The sequence below is a fragment of the Centropristis striata genome, chromosome 20 (genome assembly GCF_030273125.1).
Source record: "Centropristis striata isolate RG_2023a ecotype Rhode Island chromosome 20, C.striata_1.0, whole genome shotgun sequence".
Classification (NCBI taxonomy): Eukaryota; Metazoa; Chordata; class Actinopteri; order Perciformes; family Serranidae; genus Centropristis; species Centropristis striata.
Genome location: NC_081536.1, coordinates 147,501 through 167,405, shown reverse-complemented (window position 1 = coordinate 167,405; position 19,905 = coordinate 147,501). Strand labels below are relative to the sequence as shown.

Genomic DNA, 19,905 nt, shown 5'->3' with positions numbered 1-19,905 from the left:
GATGGTTAAAGTCAACATAACATTGTTTTCTGATAAATAGGACAGAGTTCCTTCATCTCAGCGCACCATTGCGGCTTCACTTGTGTTTATTCTTGACAGAATCTCTCCAGCTCAGACGGCCCCACATTACCCCTGTAATCACAGCAGGGTGAAGGTGTGTGTTGTGGGTGGAGTCAGGAAGCAGCCTCCGGCTCGAGGCACCTGCTGGGTCCACGGTGTTTCAGTCTGTGGCCCGCTCCGACACATCCCTCCAGAACCAAAATATTCCCTTAACCACCAATGACGCACATGCAGCCGCTGCCAACACTTAATGGAGGCTTTTCATATTTTCACCCTCGCCTATGTCTTTCATTTTTACCTATATCATTAATATAGTTTTTTCTTTTTTTACTGCTGCTCCTTAAGTGTTAGCTCAGGGTGTTTGTACATACTTACAGTAGTTGAAAGGGCACCATAAAACATCTAATGCGAGTGTGCGTGCCCTGACAAACAAGCCTCCCTGTGTTGGTGGAAAAGCCTTTAGGTATCCACGTTAAGACGTCAAGACTTTCTTAACAGCCAGTATTTATAAACAATTAAGTGACCTACTTATGTAAACAAACCCGCTCCCATTTATGTGTAAACAGGCAGTGAAGACTGATCCTCGCTAATCACCAGCTGGCAGAAAAACGGCTTGTAAAAATGCTCGTTAAGACAGGATTTTGATTGATCTGAAAAAATTTGTGTGCAGAGGTGTTTTCATTCCACCTCACAAGTGGAAGATGGTTATAGAAGGAGATACTGGGACTCAGGCCATCGTCTTGCTATTCAGTGAATCTGGCAACATTCAGACTGTTTATTGATGACGCCTGAGGCCAAAATCACCTCACTGCTGATGGCAGGATGGAGACAGTCTGCACCACGAGGTGTTCGGCTCAACTTTCTAATCCACGTTGTTAAAGTTTAATTGCACTTGCTGACAGCGCACTGAAGGTGCACCTTTTCACCAACACCTGGTCCTGTTTCTATATGCTTTCAGGTATATGACTGCATTGACTGACTCTGAGGAAGAAGAGCAAAGTGATGCAGAACAGAGGGATGAAGAACAACCAGCTGATAAACTCTGCGTCCTACTTGAGAAGATCGACCATTTGCATCATGGTACCGAATCTGACAAACGGGACTCGCTGCAGCTCCTGTTGGAGCAGAGAGAGGAGGTGTGTTGCTTATGTCCAGTTGATTTATGAATCCTGCAGCTCACAACAGAACAGTGTTTCTAAACACTTTGATGTTCTCTTCTAGTTTGGAGAGAACTCGACTTTTCTTTGGCGGCTAATCCGAGCCTTCAGTGATGTTCATGACGTCAGCGCCACTCTGGAGGAGAAGAAGCTCCACGCAGAAAGAGGTGACCTATACCAAAATACTGCGCCATTGACTTTAGACCAGATTTTTGTTGGTCAATGTAGCAACTGCTGCTGCATCAAGAAAGCAATGTGCCGACAATGCACCTGACCACAACACGCCCACATGGTCACACAGGTGGATAGAAGTGCTGATGCTAAATGAATAACTCCTCTATAGATATATATCTATATATGGTAACCATCACCTTAAGATCAACATTTGACTTTATTAGTTCCACAGCGGGGACATTTCAAGAGTCATAGCAGCAAAGTGCATAGCAAAAAAACCATAAATGGTAAACAGCAGTATACACTAGAAATATAAGAGAGGTATTAGCAAATAAACAAGTAAAAACATAATAAAGTATTAACAATTTACAATTTCAACAAGTAGAAATATAAAAAGTATTGACAATTAAAACGAAAATAAAATAAAAACTTTAAGAACATTATATACAATAATATAGATATTGACCATTGCACAGAGAATATTGCACATATAAATTACATTTAGAAATAATGTACAGATAGAAATACTGTACAGCTTGTGCATGTTGAGCAATGTGCACATTTGAGGATTGGGTTTAAAGTCTTTATTACTTTGTGCTGTTCCAGATGAACATAATTGGAGAAACTTTGTGAAATCTTACACTGTTAATCAAAGAGAATGTTTCTTAGTTGCACTGAGACAAGTCCACTGCCTGCACAAGATTTTTTGTTCTTTAAATTTTTCTAGTCGTACTACAATTTACCAAACGTTCATCTGACACCGTTGAGCAGGCATGTCCACACTATTCCAGAAAGGGCCATGTAATCTATCTATCTATCTATCCATCTATCCATCTATCCATCTATCCATCTATCCATCTATCCATCTATCCATCTATCCGTCTATCTATCTATCTATCTGTGTGCTCTTGATTGGTTGGAGCAGAAACCTGCAGCAGCGTGGCCCTTTATGGATAGTTTGGTCATTGAGTCTTCTTTAGAGCCGTCTCATGTGATAAACGGTGTTTTGGTCCGTTTGCACCGATTCATCAGCATGAAGTTGTGATCCAGAATGTGTACTCTGTACTGTAAACAGGTTCTGCACTCAACAAAGACGACAGTCTTAAAGTCATCTTTGTGTTGACAAAGCGTTTTTCTCATTGATCTCCTACAGGCGCTATAAAAGCAGGGTACAAGAACTTCCCGTGCTTGTCTTGTGTTACACTAAGACTTTGTACTGTAGACCATAATGCTTTTTCCTCAAACAGAGGCTGTTTTGTGATTCCACCGGAGTTCAGACTGGATTGACCTGTTTCTCTGTAATCCTTTCTCATCAATGTGCCTCTAATCAGAGCCGACCAGGTGCTTCCCGCAAAGACACCTGTGTCAAATCATATGACATTGTTAGAGACGGGGATATTTAAAGCAGCAGGGCATCATATTTAACATTCATTGAGATATTAATAGAGCTGCTGGAATGAGACACTTTCCACAGAGTGATGAAGGATTTAAACCTGAGCTCTCTTATTAGATTGCATTTCGTATCACTTATGTTTTCATTGCTTTAATCTAGTGCCCAGTGATGTTTCTTGACTCATGTATATCCTGTTATGTTTTCTCAGTCAACACACAGCGTGACTCCACTAATCCATGCTCACTTCTTTTGTTGTGTGAGAACATCCTGGCTGAATTGAGCTTGTGTTCCAGGGAAGCATCATTATCTTTTGTCTGTCTTTTCTTTCCTCTCAGGGAAGAAAGTTGGTGAGGAGGCAGTGAGCCTGAACCCGACATGTGCCGACTGTCATCAATGGTAGGTTTACATTGTTCTTCCACGTTAAAAAACGCTTCTTTTGTTCTGTTCAATTCAGTCTTTAAAGCTGTCAATTCAAAAGCAAATCAATCAACTTTACTTCAAGACACATTTTTATGGCATGTGATTTGCTAATGTAGAGCTTTATCCAAAGACTGGATGAAATAAGTCACCATGACCTCAACCACGGGTTTGTGAACTACAGTTTTGAAGCCTGGAGTTTGGCATTTTTAGTGTCACTTGCTAGATAACTTGGTTTGCAAGGTGTAAAAAACCTGGCCTGGGCCACTTGGCCCACAGCTGACTCCTCTGGGCAGACCTGTTCAAATGGTGGCCCAACCTCCCACTTTGGGGTTGGTGCTATGGATCAGTTGGTAATGTGGTCTCCCGTTGATCAGGAGGTCGGTGGTTCGATCCCTGACCATGTCAACATGTCAAAGTATCCTTGGGCAAGATACTGAATCACAGATTGCTCCCGGTGCTGCGTTCATTGGTGTATAAATGAGTTCCACCAGTGTTTGAATGGGTGAATGAGCGCCATCTGTGGTGTAAAGCATTTTGAGTGGTCGTAAAGACTGGAAAAGCACAATATAAGTGCAGTCCATTTACCATATTTACCATATTTACCATATGGCCCACACCATTTAATTAGGTCTGCTTTAAGGAGTCAGCTGTTGCCTAGTTGTGGCTCAGTTGGTAGAGCGTTCGTCCATCGATCGGAGGGTTGGTGGTTCGATCCCCGACCATGGCAGCCCACATGTGGAAGTGTCCTTGAGCAAGATACTGAACCCCTAATTGCTCTCAATGTTGCGTTCATCAGTGTGTGAATGAATTCCCAATGGTGGCAGGTGGCAGCGTTTAATGTTTAATTTGCAAAGAGTTCGTTGCCGTACTTTTACAAACTTTGATTGCATCTTATAACCGGAGCTGTACCACGATGGTGCGGTGATGCAAAAACAGGTCGTTCACAGACTGAAACTGTGAACGACTGGATGCTGGCTGACGAGGATGAGGCGATAAAAAAATGATGAAAAAACTAAAACCAGTGTGACATCTGCTATTAAAATATGTGCCCCTGACATTCTTGCCACAGATAAACACATAAAGATGTGCTTGTGTCAGATGTGACCAATTTCAAAATTTAAAAAGGAAAAAATGAATAAACATGCTTCTTTTTCATAACATTAAGTGTAATGTGTGTTGGTTTTAAATGTGTCATTGCTGATTATTGGTTGCTGCAAATGTCTGACCCAGCTATATTCCAAATCTGGCCCAGTAGAATTTATAACTGAATAGCCCTGCCTGAGTGTGCATTTTAGTACAACAGGATACTGAACAAGAACCACTGAAACAACTGAAAACACACTGAATTGGTCAAAGATAAAAATGTGTTAATCACAAGGTAGCCACGCATTTCTGTCTCATCTATTTTACTAAGTGGGACCATAACTTACATAATGAACATCAACACTGACTGGAAACTTGCAATTGAGACCATCAACTCATTAGAGAAACGTTTACTGAGGTAATAAATGACGTAAGTAGTGTCATGTTCTCATAGGCTTCTATACAGTTGCACTCCTTTTTGGACCATGCAGAGTCGCCCCCTGCTGGCTTCAATAAAAAAATGCAGGTTTAAAAAAACACTTCTGCATTGGCCGGATGTTGCCACTTGGCCCCATCATGTTAATCACCTATGGTTGACTTTTTTTATTTTTTTAACTGTTTCAGTAAATGCTATGAGACAGAATCAAAGACTCCGGTACTTTCCCCAGCTGGAGGTGTTGGGGGCCATACGTCTGAGTGACGTGTCGGCCTGCAGCCGTTCTTAGTGTTTACTCTCTAAATCCAGAGAAACATCTCGTGAACCTGCAGGGCTGAGGGGAGTGAATTGAATGTAAATTATGTCTGTTTACTCGTTGTACCAAACCAACACAGGCTGGAAAATGCAAAGAAAATCACATCTTTTTTCCAAATGAAGGAGTGTTGCTCAATGATTCTCAGACATGCATGTGAGATAATAGCAGCTTACCCCAAACACCTCCTTCCTGCTGATCACCCCTCACCCCCTGATAGCATCACATGCAGCTGGAGGAATGTAAACACAACCCCGGGTAGCTTGGCTCAGATAGACTGACAGTTATCCGGACTAATGTTAGAAATGTCCTCAGTTATTGCAGCTGCTTTATGTTGATAGTTGTTTCACAGCACGAGCTGTACATATTTAGTGCCTCCAGGGCAAAGCTGCTGGTACATTTGGTGCCAAGGCATTGTGGAGTTGTGTTAGCTCATTACATTTGTCTGCAGGTCATGTACTGTTTTCTTGTCTGTGGTCTATGTCTGAACAGAAAACAACGTATAAGACATTTTGTTACATCTATTTGGACACTTCAGCTGGCTGGTATTCCCTCAGTGAGTCCTTTAACATTAGGTGAAGGGGAATTTCGCCGCCGTAGGTGATTCTCAGACAAAGGGAACCAGGAGAACCGTCCCCCCGGTATACCTCCCCGGCTGCTCTGTGACTCAGGGAAAAATCCCCTTGCTTTTAATTAGTTGTGCAGAGTGGGCCTGGTGGCATGACTCCCTCTGTATCGGTGCAGGCCCCAGTGGTGCATTCCTCATCTGAAACACTGCTCGTGTCAAAACTTGACTGCTGATCGTTCATGGAATCCACGGCTGGGGTAGAAAGATGAAGATTGCTCCAGATGCAGCTCTCAGGTCAGCGTGCAACTGCCGGGGTTTGAAAACAACTGCAGAATCTGCTGCATGATGCAAAGCCCTGTTGGTTTGTGTTCAACATTGAGCCCAGAGCAAATATAAAGTCCTTCAGCAGACAGCGGACTGCGCTTGCTAGTCTACGTAATACTAATAGTTTCCCCAGTGCAGTATTTGTTACCGTTAATTACTGCCCTGAATGAGTGTCCTGTGTAATCGAGCCCATGTGGTTACTTTCTGTATACACGCGTGTGAACTTCTCAAATGGAAACGGAGGCGAGCTGGAGCCAGCGGCCCTGTTTGCTCTCTTCGTTAGGGAATGATTAGCATTAGCTCATGCACATACCGCAGCACTCGAGACGTCAAGTGAAATAGAAGGCCGTGTTTGTTTAGTTAATTAAGAGCAACAGCTTTAAGAAAGCTTAATGCTTAATCCTATATCCACTAATGGAATTTGTAAGATTCTTAAACCGAGCAGAAACGCAGTCTAAACTGAATGGACAGGCTAAAGCCGCTGTGAGAGGGAGGAGGCCGGCTGGGACGCTGCCAGACACTGTTGCAAGGAAGTTTATGTCTGAGGTAACTGTTTACTCAGTGCAGCCATGCCGTGAGAAAAGTTGTCACCTGTTTTCCTGAATGCCGCCCAGCTGGTCACAGTTTGGCAGCAGTTGTTCAGTAGCTGCCAGTCAGTTCCTGCTCAGATACTCTCCATGTGAATAGATGCTTTCATTGGCTTCTACTCTGATTCTACTCCAGTGAAGTCTAGTTTCACTTGGTTTGAATGGATGCTTTTTATCTATAAAGGATTTTACACTGCGTACGAGAATCTGTGCATTTTATGAAAACGTTTTTCAAAGTGTCACGATGTGAATCAAAGCGATTCATGCAGAGCAAAGTTATAATAGTTCTGGATGTTTCATCAGTTTTAGTTTTAATTTCGTTGAGATTTTTTGTTTTCAAATTCAGTTAGTTTTTATTAGTTTTTAGAGTGAGTTTGCTAGTTTTGATTAGTTTTTATTTTTGGGAAAATGCTTAGTTTTAGTTTAGTTTTTGTAATGTAACAAAAAAATCACCAACAAGCAGCATGTATTTCATCAAGTTCATATCCGCCATGCATCACAAAATTCATGTTTTATGTTTCAACAAACACGAACCCAAACCAGAAGTAATCGATGTCACTGTGTTTATTGATTTATTCAGTTTGCTTATTGTCAGACTGGTCTTAAATTTTGAGTGGCGTTAAAAAAACATCTTAAAGGTCTTGAACCTAATTTACCTTAAGCTGTAAAAACTGGGATTTTTGTAACAGCTTTTTAAAAATATATATGGAACGCCCTGCTTAGCCTGCTGCCCCCGCGACCCGGCCCCGGATAAGCGGGGGGAAATGGGTGGATGGAATTATGTGACTAAAACAAATAATTAGATTCTTTGTGAAAGTTTTGAGAAAATGAAAGCGGAGGCCACAGTGTCCTCATCACAAGCAGGAAACAGCTGTTGGATGCAGCTGACACAATGTTTGTTGTTTATTTATCACATTTAACACAAACACAAAGTCAGCGTCGTACAGTGGAAGCGGAAGAAGTGGCAATGTTATGTAATGTAATTTTGTGTCTTTTTTAAAAATAATTTTATGTCTTTTTTTGGTCATTTTGTGTCTTTTTTTTGTAGTTTTGTGACTTTTTTGGTAATTTTGTGTCTTTTTTAAGTAATTTTGTTTTTTTTTCTGTCATTTTGTGGGTTTTTTAGTCATTTTGTGTCTTTTTGTTTTGGTCATTGTGATACTGCTAAAAAAACATCCCATGGTTCAGGTCTGATTAGAAAAAGTCTGGTTCCATGTGATTTGTGCTGTTCACACTAATAAATCAATAAGATCTGAGTCACATTTGTGCCACTTCTGCTTGCAGTCTAAATGTTTCCTTCGTGTTAATAATAATAATAATAATATAATCAAACAACGCCTGCTGACTCACGTCTTCATTCCTCCAACACAAAGCTGGCTAAAGTCCTCGCAAGGCAGGTAGGCAGGTATTATTGGGTGTTCACCAAAACCATTATTATAAAACTTCAGATGTTTTAAGATCGATGACACACACACACACACACACACACACACACACACACACACACACACTCTGTTGTGTTGAACCAGTTTTGCACATCTCCATTAGAATCTAATTACTGTTTATGACCAACCTGGATATGAACATGTTATATAATAACAATTCACAGTTCAATAACTTTATCTCTGTATTTATTTGTGAGGCTTTGAGTTTTTTGTGTGAGTTAATGCATTATCAGTGAGTTAATACATTATCAGTGAGTTAATACATTATCAGTGAGTGAAACATTATCAGTGAGTGAAACATTATCAGTGAGTGAAACATTATCAGTGAGGGAAACATTATCAGTGAGTTAATACATTATCAGTGAGTGAAACATTATCAGTGAGAGAAACATTATCAGTGAGTGAAACATTATCAGTGAGTTAATACATTATCAGTGAGTGAAACATTATCAGTGAGTGAAACATTATCAGTGAGTTAATACATTATCAGTGAGTGAAACATTATCAGTGAGTGAAACATTATCAGTGAGAGAAACATTATCAGTGAGTTAATACATTATCAGTGAGTGAAACATTATCAGTGAGTTAATACATGATCAGTGAGTTAATACATTATCAGTGAGAGAAACATTATCAGTGAGTTAATACATTATCAGTGAGTGAAACATTATCAGTGAGTGAAACATTATCAGTGAGAGAAACATTATCAGTGAGTTAATACATTATCAGTGAGAGAAACATTATCAGTGAGTTAATACATTATCAGTGAGTGAAACATTATCAGTGAGTTAATACATTATCAGTGAGCGAAACATTATCAGTGAGAGAAACATTATCAGTGAGTTAATACATTATCAGTGAGAGAAACATTATCAGTGAGTTAATACATTATCAGTGAGTGAAACATTATCAGTGAGTTAATACATTATCAGTGAGTGAAACATTATCAGTGAGAGAAACATTATCAGTGAGTTAATACATTATCAGTGAGAGAAACATTATCAGTGAGTTAATACATTATCAGTGAGAGAAACATTATCAGTGAGTTAATACATTATCAGTGAGTGAAACATTATCAGTGAGTTAATACATTATCAGTGAGTGAAACATTATCAGTGAGAGAAACATTATCAGTGAGTTAATACATTATCAGTGAGAGAAACATTATCAGTGAGTGAAACATTATCAGTGAGTTAATACATTATCAGTGAGTGAAACATTATCAGTGAGTGAAACATTATCAGTGAGTTAATACATTATCAGTGAGTGAAACATTATCAGTGAGTGAAACATTATCAGTGAGTTAATACATTATCAGTGAGTGAAACATTATCAGTGAGTTAATACATTATCAGTGAGTTAATACATTATCAGTGAGTTAATACATTATCAGTGAGAGATGTTTAAGTTCAGCTCAACAGGTGAAGAGACTCTCTGTCTTATTAAATACACAGTTGTTCTATAAAAGGCCCAGCGGCTCCAGCTGTGTACTACTGTGTACTACTGTGTACTACTGTGTACTATTGTGTACTACTGTGTACTACTGTGTACTACTGTGTACTACTGTGTACTATTGTGTACTACTGTGTACTAGCTGTGTACTAGCTGTGTACTATTTTGTACTACTGTGTACTACTGAAGCACTGGATTTGTCTTCTGGGGCTCATAAAGCTTGTGCTCAATTAAATGTGTCCCCATAATGCAGTTAGTGGTAACGAGTGGTAATTAGAGTTCCTGTTGAACCGGTCTGACCTCTGAACTCTGACCTCTCTGAAGGCTCTCTGGATATTTCCTGTTTCAGACCGTAAACACTAGAGATGTTTGTTAGATCAGCAGTTTATGAAATATTCAGACCAACAACCACGTTCAAAGTCACTTAAATCACCTTTCTTCCTCATTCTGATGCTCGCTTTGACCTTAATTCTGTGTCCTTTCTAGTAATTTTGTGTCATTTTTGGACATTTTGTTTCTTTTTTTTTTAAAGTAATTTAGATTTCTTTCTGTCATTCTGTGTATTTTTTTGTCATTTTGTGTCTTTTTTTAGTAATTTTGTGTCTATTTTTGGTCATTTTGATACTGCCTCCAGGTAATTAGAGTTTCAGACCCCTGATCTAACACGCCTGGCATATTGTATTTAAACACAAGTTTAGAAACTATGAAACTCATTCTGTTAGTTTTTTTATTTGTGTAGCTGCTAAAGTGAAAACTCTCAGACTGTTATCATAGAGCCCAGGATTACAGTAAATAACCAAAGCTTTCCCATATGAGGAGCTGTTGATGTTGAGACAGTGAGAAGCCTCTCAGCCTCTCTGAGGCCGTTTGAAGAGCTGATGTGATGAATGAATGTGATAAAAGTCATCACTTCACAGAGATTACGCATACTTTCCCTCTCCGTCATGCTCCAGGTCCCTGTAATTCTCCCAGGAGTGGTTCATGAGGACTCTTTAGAAGTGGACGAGGTGTCAAAGAGCATCTCCAACACATAGTTTACACCAGCTGTTTTCAGAAATCATACATTATTCATGTACTTGTTTATTTAATCTATTTATTTTCTATTTTTTTGTAAATATGTATGTTTAGGGGAAAAAGTGTTAATTGAGTAGTGGAGAAGGTTTAAATAAGCATATTATGCTTCATCCTGCTCCTTTTCACATTATAGCTTTTTGTTTTGACTATTTTTGTTTTGATTATTGGATTTGTTTGTACTGTTAATTTAAATCTAAATATAATCAAAAAGTGTAGTTTAGACTGAATAATTCTGTTATTTTTAGGGTAATTGTGACATTATGGTACTTCTCCATTAGGGTTGTCACGATACTAAAATGTTCAACTCGATACCGATACTCAGGAAAATATACGATACTCGATACCATTTGAGATACCACCAGGATAAAAACAAAGACCCCAACATTTAACAGAAATATTTTTATTAACAAGAAGAATGCAACATGTAAAAATTAACAGAACCACAGGTTAAATATTTATAATAAAAAACAGTTGTGCAAAAAGAAACTGCAACTATAACTAGAAAATTTCCTCTGGGGAAATTCTGAAAGGGCCACGGGGGCTACTGCCGGTGTGTGTACACTATGATGAGATTCTTCAGAGATTTATAACTATGCCCTTTAACCTCAAAGTGTGTGTGTGTGTGTGTGTGTGTGTGTGTGTGTGTGTGTGTGTGTGTGTGTGTGTGTGTGTGTGTGTGTGTGTGTGTCAGTCATCAAAGGCAATCAGATCAAAGCAATCAACAGAATTAAGTGCAGCTGTTCCTGAACAGTGACAGCAGCCAGAGGTGGACAGACTGGAATTTCTGGCCTCAAACAGAAAGCATTTTTGGCAAAACCATAATACCTATCATTGATCTGACTTCACTTTGAGCGTCCTGAGTTCTTCCTGAACGTCTACATAAGATTTTTTTTTTTAAGAAAAATGAAAAAATAGCTTCGTTAGAGCGATCTAAAAAAACTGTTCCATCTCCCTTTTTTCAGAAATCTCCCTGCGTTTTTAATATGGGAGCCAATGAGGCTGTTGGTGGTGTTGGTGGATCATCTGTGCGTCCTACGCCCAAACTATAACTCTGACAGCTTTACCAGAGGATTGTGAGGGAGAAGACTAATTTTCCTACGTTTCTATGTATAAATTATTTCTGTAGAGTGGAATTTGCGGCCTGGAGCGCAGTTTTCAAATTTATTTTTTGACAGTTTTTTCTCTCCCTCTACACTCTGGTGATGATGTCACACACTCTGACACGAACATTCCGTGCAATACACACCCATTATAATCTCAGAATTTCTCCAAAAATGATCATGGTCATTGAACAGGGATTGATAAAAAACTATATGACCTATCGAAACGTGGATTAATACACCGATACACAAGACTTGTGTCTACTGTGTCTACTTACGTCGCGAAAAATTCGTATTCTGTAGAGAAAAGTAATAGCACACCGATCCCGATCAAACCGCACGTTTTGATATATAATTTGTCCTGCAACTCTTCAAGTTGTAGGACTAGTAGCGGGATGAAAAGCGTCCGGAAGAGGAAGAAGAAGAAATCCACAGTATAACAGTAGTGCTTGGTGAGATTGCCCTGAGGCTCTAATAACAAGCTTCAGATACTTGATCCTTTTGAAAATGAGTATTGTATCAGGATACAACATTTTAGTATGGATACTTTTTGGAGTATGGATACTTCTGACAACCAACTCCAGAGCTGCTGCTGATTGTTTTAAATTCTCAGTGCATGTCAGAATACACAGCTCTGCTTCTCTGCTCTCAGGTTTCATTCTTCAGCAGCTCTCTGTGGTGTTCTCTAGTAAACCACATGATGAAGCTGGAGGTGAGTGTTTCTCTGTGGGAGTGGGGGGAATGCTGCGTGGGTCTCTCGGGGCTTCGTGACAGACTGGAGCCTGTTGGTCTAATCTCAGCAGGCTGACGGCTGTGATTGTATCGGCGGCTTTGTTTATAGGTGTTTTCAATGATCCAGCGTGTGAATCAGCCAGTAAATCCCTCCGTTGGGCCTCCGATGGTACAAAGGCTGGATTAGACAGGCCGCGCTGGCACTGCCAGCCAGTTTCACCTCCACAAACACAATTTTAATTTCCAACACGTGTCTCCGTCGCTGTCGCCACGGCAGCATTGTGCTCTGTCCCGTCGTCATGGAAACACAGTAAACTTCAGGACTCTTTCTCATCACCGTGGGAACAAAGAAAACTATCAGCTCGTTCTGTCATGGCCGAAGGATATCAGTACACTTTTTATTTTTATTTTTATTATTATTATTATTAGGGCCCGAGCAGGCAACGACCTGCGAGGTCCCTATTGTATTTCGAATGTTTATTTATTATTATTATTCTTCTTCCCAAATGATCGCATATTTCACTGCCTGAACATACCCCAAAACTCATGAAACTTTAAATATAAGTCACACCTGGTGAAAAATTTTATAATCTATTGTCATCCTGAATTTCCACCACTAGGTGGCGCTATAATAAAGGAAAGTGTGTTTTGGCTAATAACTCCCACATACTTTATCGCACATTCAAAAAACTCATATCCACGCGTTCACTGAGTTGTGCTGAATCTCGTGATATAGGCCACTCCCATTTTCGCCTACCGTTTTTTTTCGCAAATTCGCGAAATGTCGCAAACCTACTTTTTCGAACTCCTCCTAGGCAATTTCATCGTTTTGCACCAAACTTTGCACAGAGCATCTATGGACCCTCATGACAAAAAGTTATTAAAAGAATTTTGATTACCCAAAGAATACTCAAGTTATTAAATAACAACTTCCTGCAGGTGGCGCTATTTTCAACACAAAACACAAAGTGTTGCATATCTCCACATTGGTGTGTCTGAATGACATGAAACTCAGGTTACTACTTCCCCATGAACCCCTGAGGCTCTCTGCAAAATTTTGGCCGATTACCACAAGGTGGCGCTCTTTAAATTGAAGTATTTTATATCTCCAAATCAGTTGGTCGGATTAACACCAAACTTGGTATACTTATTGTCAATGCCCTCCCGAGGATAACCCTTGAAGGTTTTATTGATCGGCCCCTAGGTGGCGCTCTGGTGGAAGTTTAATTTAATAAGTGCCACTGTGCCCAAATCATAACACTTAAGGCAATGAAATTCATAGGGGTGGTCTAGACTGTCCCCTGTAACGCACAAACCCCGACGGCAGCATGCCCCGACACGCGTGTACTGCGAGGGCCCGTTCAGTACTGCGCGCAGTCCTAGTTATTATTATTATTTTAAATGACATTTCTCACTTTATTGGTTATCAAATATAGGTTGGGTAATAGCCAGACCTTCTTCCTTTTTTTACTTTTTATTTTTGTGCAATAATACATTACAGTGACATGGACAGACAGGGAATGAATATTAAACAACCACAATACTGGAACTCTGTGTGTTTTAGGGTTGTCAAAAGTATCGACACTAAAACGTTGTCTCCGGATACAATACTCATTTTCAAAAGTATCTAAGTTATTGTTATTTTTTTTATCAAGCTCGCCTAATATTGTGCACAGCATACAACCTCAAAATATTGTTCTAATTGTTATTGTTTATTGTATTTATATATTTTTTCACACAACTGTTTTTTATTATAAATATTTAACCTGTTCATTTTTACATGTTGCATTTTTCTTGTTAATAAAAGTATTCCTGTTAAATGTTGGGGTCTTTGTTTTTATCCCTGTGGTATCTAAAATGGTATCGATTATTGAATATTTTCCTGAGTATCGGTGTGGTTTGTTAGTATTGTGAGTGTGAATATCAGCAGACTCCTGGATTCCTGGAGTTCCTGCTCCTGGTCCTGTACAGGTCTGATCCTGGAGTTCCTGGTCCTGGTCCTGTACAGGTCTGATCCTGGAGTTCCTGCTCCTGGTCCTGTACAGGTCTGATCCTGGAGTTCCTGCTCCTGGTCCTGTACAGGTTTGATCCTGGAGTTCCTGCTCCTGGTCCTGTACAGGTTTGATCCTGGAGTTCCTGCTCCTGGTCCTGTACAGGTTTGATCCTGGAGTTCCTGCTCCTGGTCCTGTACAGGTCTGATCCTGGAGTTCCTGCTCCTGGTCCTGTACAGGTCTGATCCTGGAGTTCCTGCTCCTGGTCCTGTACAGGTCTGATCCTGGAGTTCCTGCTCCTGGTCCTGTACAGGTCTGATCCTGGAGTGCTGCCTGTCTGTCTCCATCAGCTCTCTATGTTTGGATTCTGAAGGCTGAAATCAATCTGCTGTTTCCGCCAAGCAGCTGACACTCAGGCCCTTTTGTTTTTGCCCAGCAGAGTAAAGGGGGATTTCACTGAGCCGCCATCAAAACCTGGACTTACCTTACGCAATTAACCCCCCCCCCCCCCCTTCCCCCCCTTCCCCCCCCCCCCTCCCTTGTCATGTTTTGCTGCCGCCCACCTCTTCCTCCTCTTGATATTTCCCTTTTCTGGCCTTTTGACAGTGAGAGAGAGAGAGAGAGAGAGAGAGAGAGAGAGAGAGAGAGAGATAGTATTTCAGCTCAGTGAAGGAAGCAAGAAAGGATAAACAACAAGCTGGTTGGCCCCGAGGCCAGACACACCTCCTCCTCCACCTCCTACACCTCCTTCACACCTCACAGCTCCTCACAGGCTCGCTCCTCGCTTTCTTCTTCCTCTGTTTTTAATAATTTTGTGTCTTTTTTTTAATAATTTTGTGTCTTTTTAAAATTATTTTGTGTCTTTTTTAGTAATATTGTGTCTTTTTTAAATAATTTTGTGTCTTTTTTAGTAATATTGTGTCTTTTTTAAATAATTTTGTGTCTTTTTTAATAATTTTGTGTCTTTTTTTAGTAATATTGTGTCTTTTTTAAATAATGTTGTGTCTTTTTAAAATAATTTTGTGTCTTTTTTTGGTAATTTTGTTTCTTCTTTACTCAACTCAACTTTATTTGTAAAGCACTTTAAAAACATCCACAGCCGCAACAAAGTGCTGTACATAAACAAGCAAACAAGAAACAATAAAATAAATAAAACAGGAATACACACTAAAATAAATAGTTGCATTGCTTTTTTTTTTAAATTGAAAAAATAATAAATAAAAGCAAACCATAAAACTCTAAAATAAGAGCAGAGTCTCGTGTGCGGTTGAAAGCCGAGGAATAAAAATAGGTTTTAAGATGAGTTTTAAAAATGGACAGTGATGAGGCTTAAGTCATTTATTTATTTATTTTGGTCATTTTGTGTCTTTTTTTAAATAATTTTGTGTCTTTTTTGATCTGCCTCTCCACTGCTGTTTGACACAATGACAACAGAAAGGAGAGTAAAAACGTGCACGCTCGACCTGCAACATGTTCATTTTTTTATTATACATATAAAAACCCGAGAGGATTAACTGTTGCAAATGCTAATTCACCTGAGTTTACCTCCACAAGGGAAAGTCCAGGTGCTGAGATGAGCCAACTCTATTGTATGTTGGTCCAATTATTGCAGCGCTGCCTGGCACTCCTGCAGCCACATTCTTCTAAACACGGCCTGATTGCTACATGCTGAATAATGTTGGAACAAGCCAATGGGAGGCAAGCAGAAATGTGTTGCGGTTGCCTGAATGTTGAGCAATCTGTCCCACAGCCCTCACCTGGGCAATGCTGGATCTGTAGGCTGATTACTGGTGTCTCTGGTATGCTGCTCCTCGTCTCCTCCACGCAAGATTTATTACATTTAATCACATCAGCTTATTACAGCATGTTCATAGAAAGAGGTGAACGGGATAATTACTGAAGAGAGATTGTTATTAGTTGAGATCATAGTTTTGTTATTGAATTGTTGCATTGTGGGTGATCCTAAGTAGTGAAGAGAAGCTTCTTGTTTATTCATCAGTATTAAAACACATTTTATTCCTTTTTGTTTAATTACAACATTGCATTAGGATTATTTATCATTAGTCATTCATCTTCTCATCTGTCCACATGTATTGAATGGCCATCATATTTTCCAACATTTCATTTTGTGGCAAAATTGAATTATATGCAATTGATGTCTGGATGTTGCTGGTTTTGTTTAACAGCTAACAGATAAAAGGTAAAACCAGCAGTTTAGCAATCGGATGCATAAAATAGAGCAAATAGACTTTATGGGCGTGTTTTCACTGTGATATAATTAGCCGATATCTTTTGGTAATCTGACATTTAGACGGGCGGATCGTGGTTGCAAGTGATGCTGAAGTCACGGTGCTACCAGCAGCACAAGACATTCTTTATGAATTTACCCACAAGACTTAGCAGCATGCTAACATGCTGGTGTTTTCCATGTTCAACATCTTAGTTTTCATGTTAGCATGCTAACCTTTGTTAGCTAGGACTATACATAAACATTGCAAGTAGAGTCGACCAATATGGGATTTTTGAGACTGCTTAAATAAACCAATAACCAATATGGTGGCTGATAGTCATTTTTTATCAGCTGATATGAAAAAATAGACCTTTTTTATGTGTATTGTGCACCTATTTTTCACCACTCTGCAAAGGCAGCCACAGAGCTACTTTCTCAAACATAAAACTTATTAAATAATATTTAGCATTATTATACATTATGCAAACAATGTATTGCATTATTTTTTTATATATAATATTTTTATTGGAAATTAGCATTCATAAACATCAGTACAAGACATAAGTTATTCCACAGCTGTTTTCAACCTTTTTGTTTTTTAAAGGGTACATCAGAACCAAGAACCACAAAAAAGACAACCAAATCACCCCCAGCTCATTAAAAAAATAAAAATAAAATACCTTAATAAAATAAATGAAAATTGGATGCATCAGATGGACTCAGTTGGGCTCCAGGTTGGTGAGGGTTCTCACATATGTGATGAGATGTTTTGCATTCTTAGCCAATTCTATAAATGATAACTGAGAAAATAAAGAATATATAGCTAAATAAACATTATTACTGTTTAGTTTCATTCAATTGCTGACTATTAAAAAAAAGGAAACGTTTTCTCCAGTACATATTATGTAAAAGTTTTCATAAGGGTAAATTATGGACAGCTAATACACTGATACTGATTTACTGTCAGGCTCTAACTGCAAGAAGCCAGCAGGTGTTTTCCTTGTTAAATGCTCATCCAGTTCACCAGCTCACAGTGAGAATTCTTCTCTCTCTTTGTGAAGTTTTAGCCACTGTTCTTTGATTTTCCCACTTTGTTTAAACTGTTTTGCCAACGAGAGTTTCTCACCACTTGAAAGACAGAAGATCAAAACTGGATCAAACTGTGGTGGCCAAGCACAAACCATTAGTATCCTGGCTGGTTTCCTCGCTGCACATATTTAGTCATGGCTGCTGATTCATTATTCCAAAGCCTTAGCATCAGCAGCGTGTTTTCATTGGAAGCTGGGCTGCAGACAGATAGCATCTCTGCTCTGTGATGTTGTGGAGCTCTGCACTCATCGAGCGCCAAGCGGTGGCAGCGTGGCCGCGCCCTGCGCTACCTTAAGAAAATAAACGGATCTTTTAGGCAACAGTTGCACACAATTCATCTGTGCCTTTGTTTTCTTTGCAGATAATAGTCTGGGCACTTAGAAGGGATGTGGTTAGTACTTGTCTTATCACTAATTTTCAACACAGTAGGAATAATGATAGAAAGCACAAAGATTAATGTTTGCATGATGTTTCAGCCAATTACAAGCAGCTGGATTATGTATCTTTTTTCTTTTTGCGTTTATATTTTCAGTCGGTGGTTGGAACACTCAATCAACTGAAGCCGAATCTCCCGTTTTTCTGAGCGATCATTGTTTCCACACTGTCTTTATTTGGTAATTACCTGCTAATTATGTCTTGTAGTTCAGCCCCTTTTTATTTCTTGGTGCTGTAAACCGTGTCGGCATGCTGTGGCTGATCACAATCCAGACACCTCGACAGAAGGAGCGAGAGCCGCTACAGCATAGGTCTTAAACTGGCGGCTCGCGGGCCAATTGTGGCCCTCGTGACGATATTTTGTGGCCCCCACCTTGATATGGAAGTTTAATGTGAGTTTTATATGAATGGCACTTTACCGTGTTGTGTGTGGAAGGTCCCTTTAATTACTTTTTTTTTTTGGTAATTTTGTGTCTTTTTTTGGTAATTTTGTTTCTTCTTTAAGTAATCTAGGGTTCTTTTGGTCATTTTGTGTCTTTTTTTTTAATAATTTTGTGTATTTTTGGGTCATACTGATACTGCCTCCAGCGGCCCCCAGATAATTTGAGTTTGAGACCCCTGGTCTACAGAGAACAGGAGCCCACCGCTAAATCATGCCCTGTTTAAAAATCCATTCACACATACCAGACACTTCAGCACACAGATGCAGATTCCATCAGCACCACCATGTCAGACGACACTTTGAGATGACCTTTGTACTCGCTGATCCTTCATATAAAAAGGTATTTATGTCGCTGGTGGTGTTTGACAGAGTACCAGCAGGATTAAAGCAGCCTGGCGGTGAAAAGACTTTGATCATCTCTGTCCTCTCCAAACCCACAGCGTCATGCTGACTTACAGATCTGAGCTGAAGCCGCTCTTTGTTTCCTCCACCTGCCCACCGCTCCACCTCGCTGTATTAATTAGAGTGTGATGGATACGGCGAAGCGGCTTATCTCTGCTGACGTTGCCTTAATGAGGAGTCTCGCTACAGAACGTTGAGTGTTGGTGGTTTTTCAACTACTTTTGGTTTCTCATTGTTAGTGACCCAGAGAAAAGGTGGTGTGACTGAAAGGTGCTGCCCAGTTCCTGTCCAACCTTCACACAACTTCACAACTTGACTTCTGGACTGCAGTCAGTCAGGCCCGGCAGCCAGAAACTGTTCCCGTTGCAACCTGGTCTCACAGGAATCCGTGGAATAACCACGGATTCACTCAAATTTCCGTGAAAGTGACACGGATTTGGCTACAATGCAAGTTAATGCCAGTCATATCCCGTGGCTATTCCAACATACAAGGTGATTATGTACATTCACTGAGTGAAGATTTAGAAAATAAAACATTTGCTAGAAATGTGATCAAAATCCATTTTTATTTATTATTATTTATTTATTTTAAACTAAGTCAAAATATCGATTTTTCCACTAAAAATTTGAGAACTGTCCGCCATGTTTTTTGTTCTGACTGCAGGAACTTTGAAAGTCACGTGACTTGGAACAAACCAATAGGAACAAACATCCATGGAGGCGCTCTGTGTATCTTCGTCGCAGAAAATTGAAATTTAATTTTGCGAACTGAATTTGAAACTAATAAATCAAATTTCAAATTACAATTCAGATTCAGTTTTTCACTGCAATGATTCAAATTAAGCAATTCAAATTTACATTTAAATAATTTAAATTCAGTTTCTGGTGGCACATATTTCAGGCCATAATTTTCTTTGGACCGTTCTCTGTAAACCCTAGAGATGGTTGTGAAATAATCAGACCAACAACCATGTTCAAAGTCACTTAAATCACCTTTC

The 19,905-nt window shown here is 39.6% G+C and overlaps 1 protein-coding gene across 1 annotated transcript in view; it reads left to right on the top strand.

The window, feature by feature from the left end:
• Positions 1-19,905, top strand: part of LOC131993441 (regulator of microtubule dynamics protein 2) — a 50,252-nt gene that overhangs the window by 14,189 nt on the left and 16,158 nt on the right. The window contains 3 exon segments of the mRNA XM_059359352.1: positions 1,019-1,196; positions 1,282-1,384; positions 3,120-3,180. Of these exon segments, the coding sequence (XP_059215335.1) occupies positions 1,019-1,196; positions 1,282-1,384; positions 3,120-3,180 (342 nt within the window).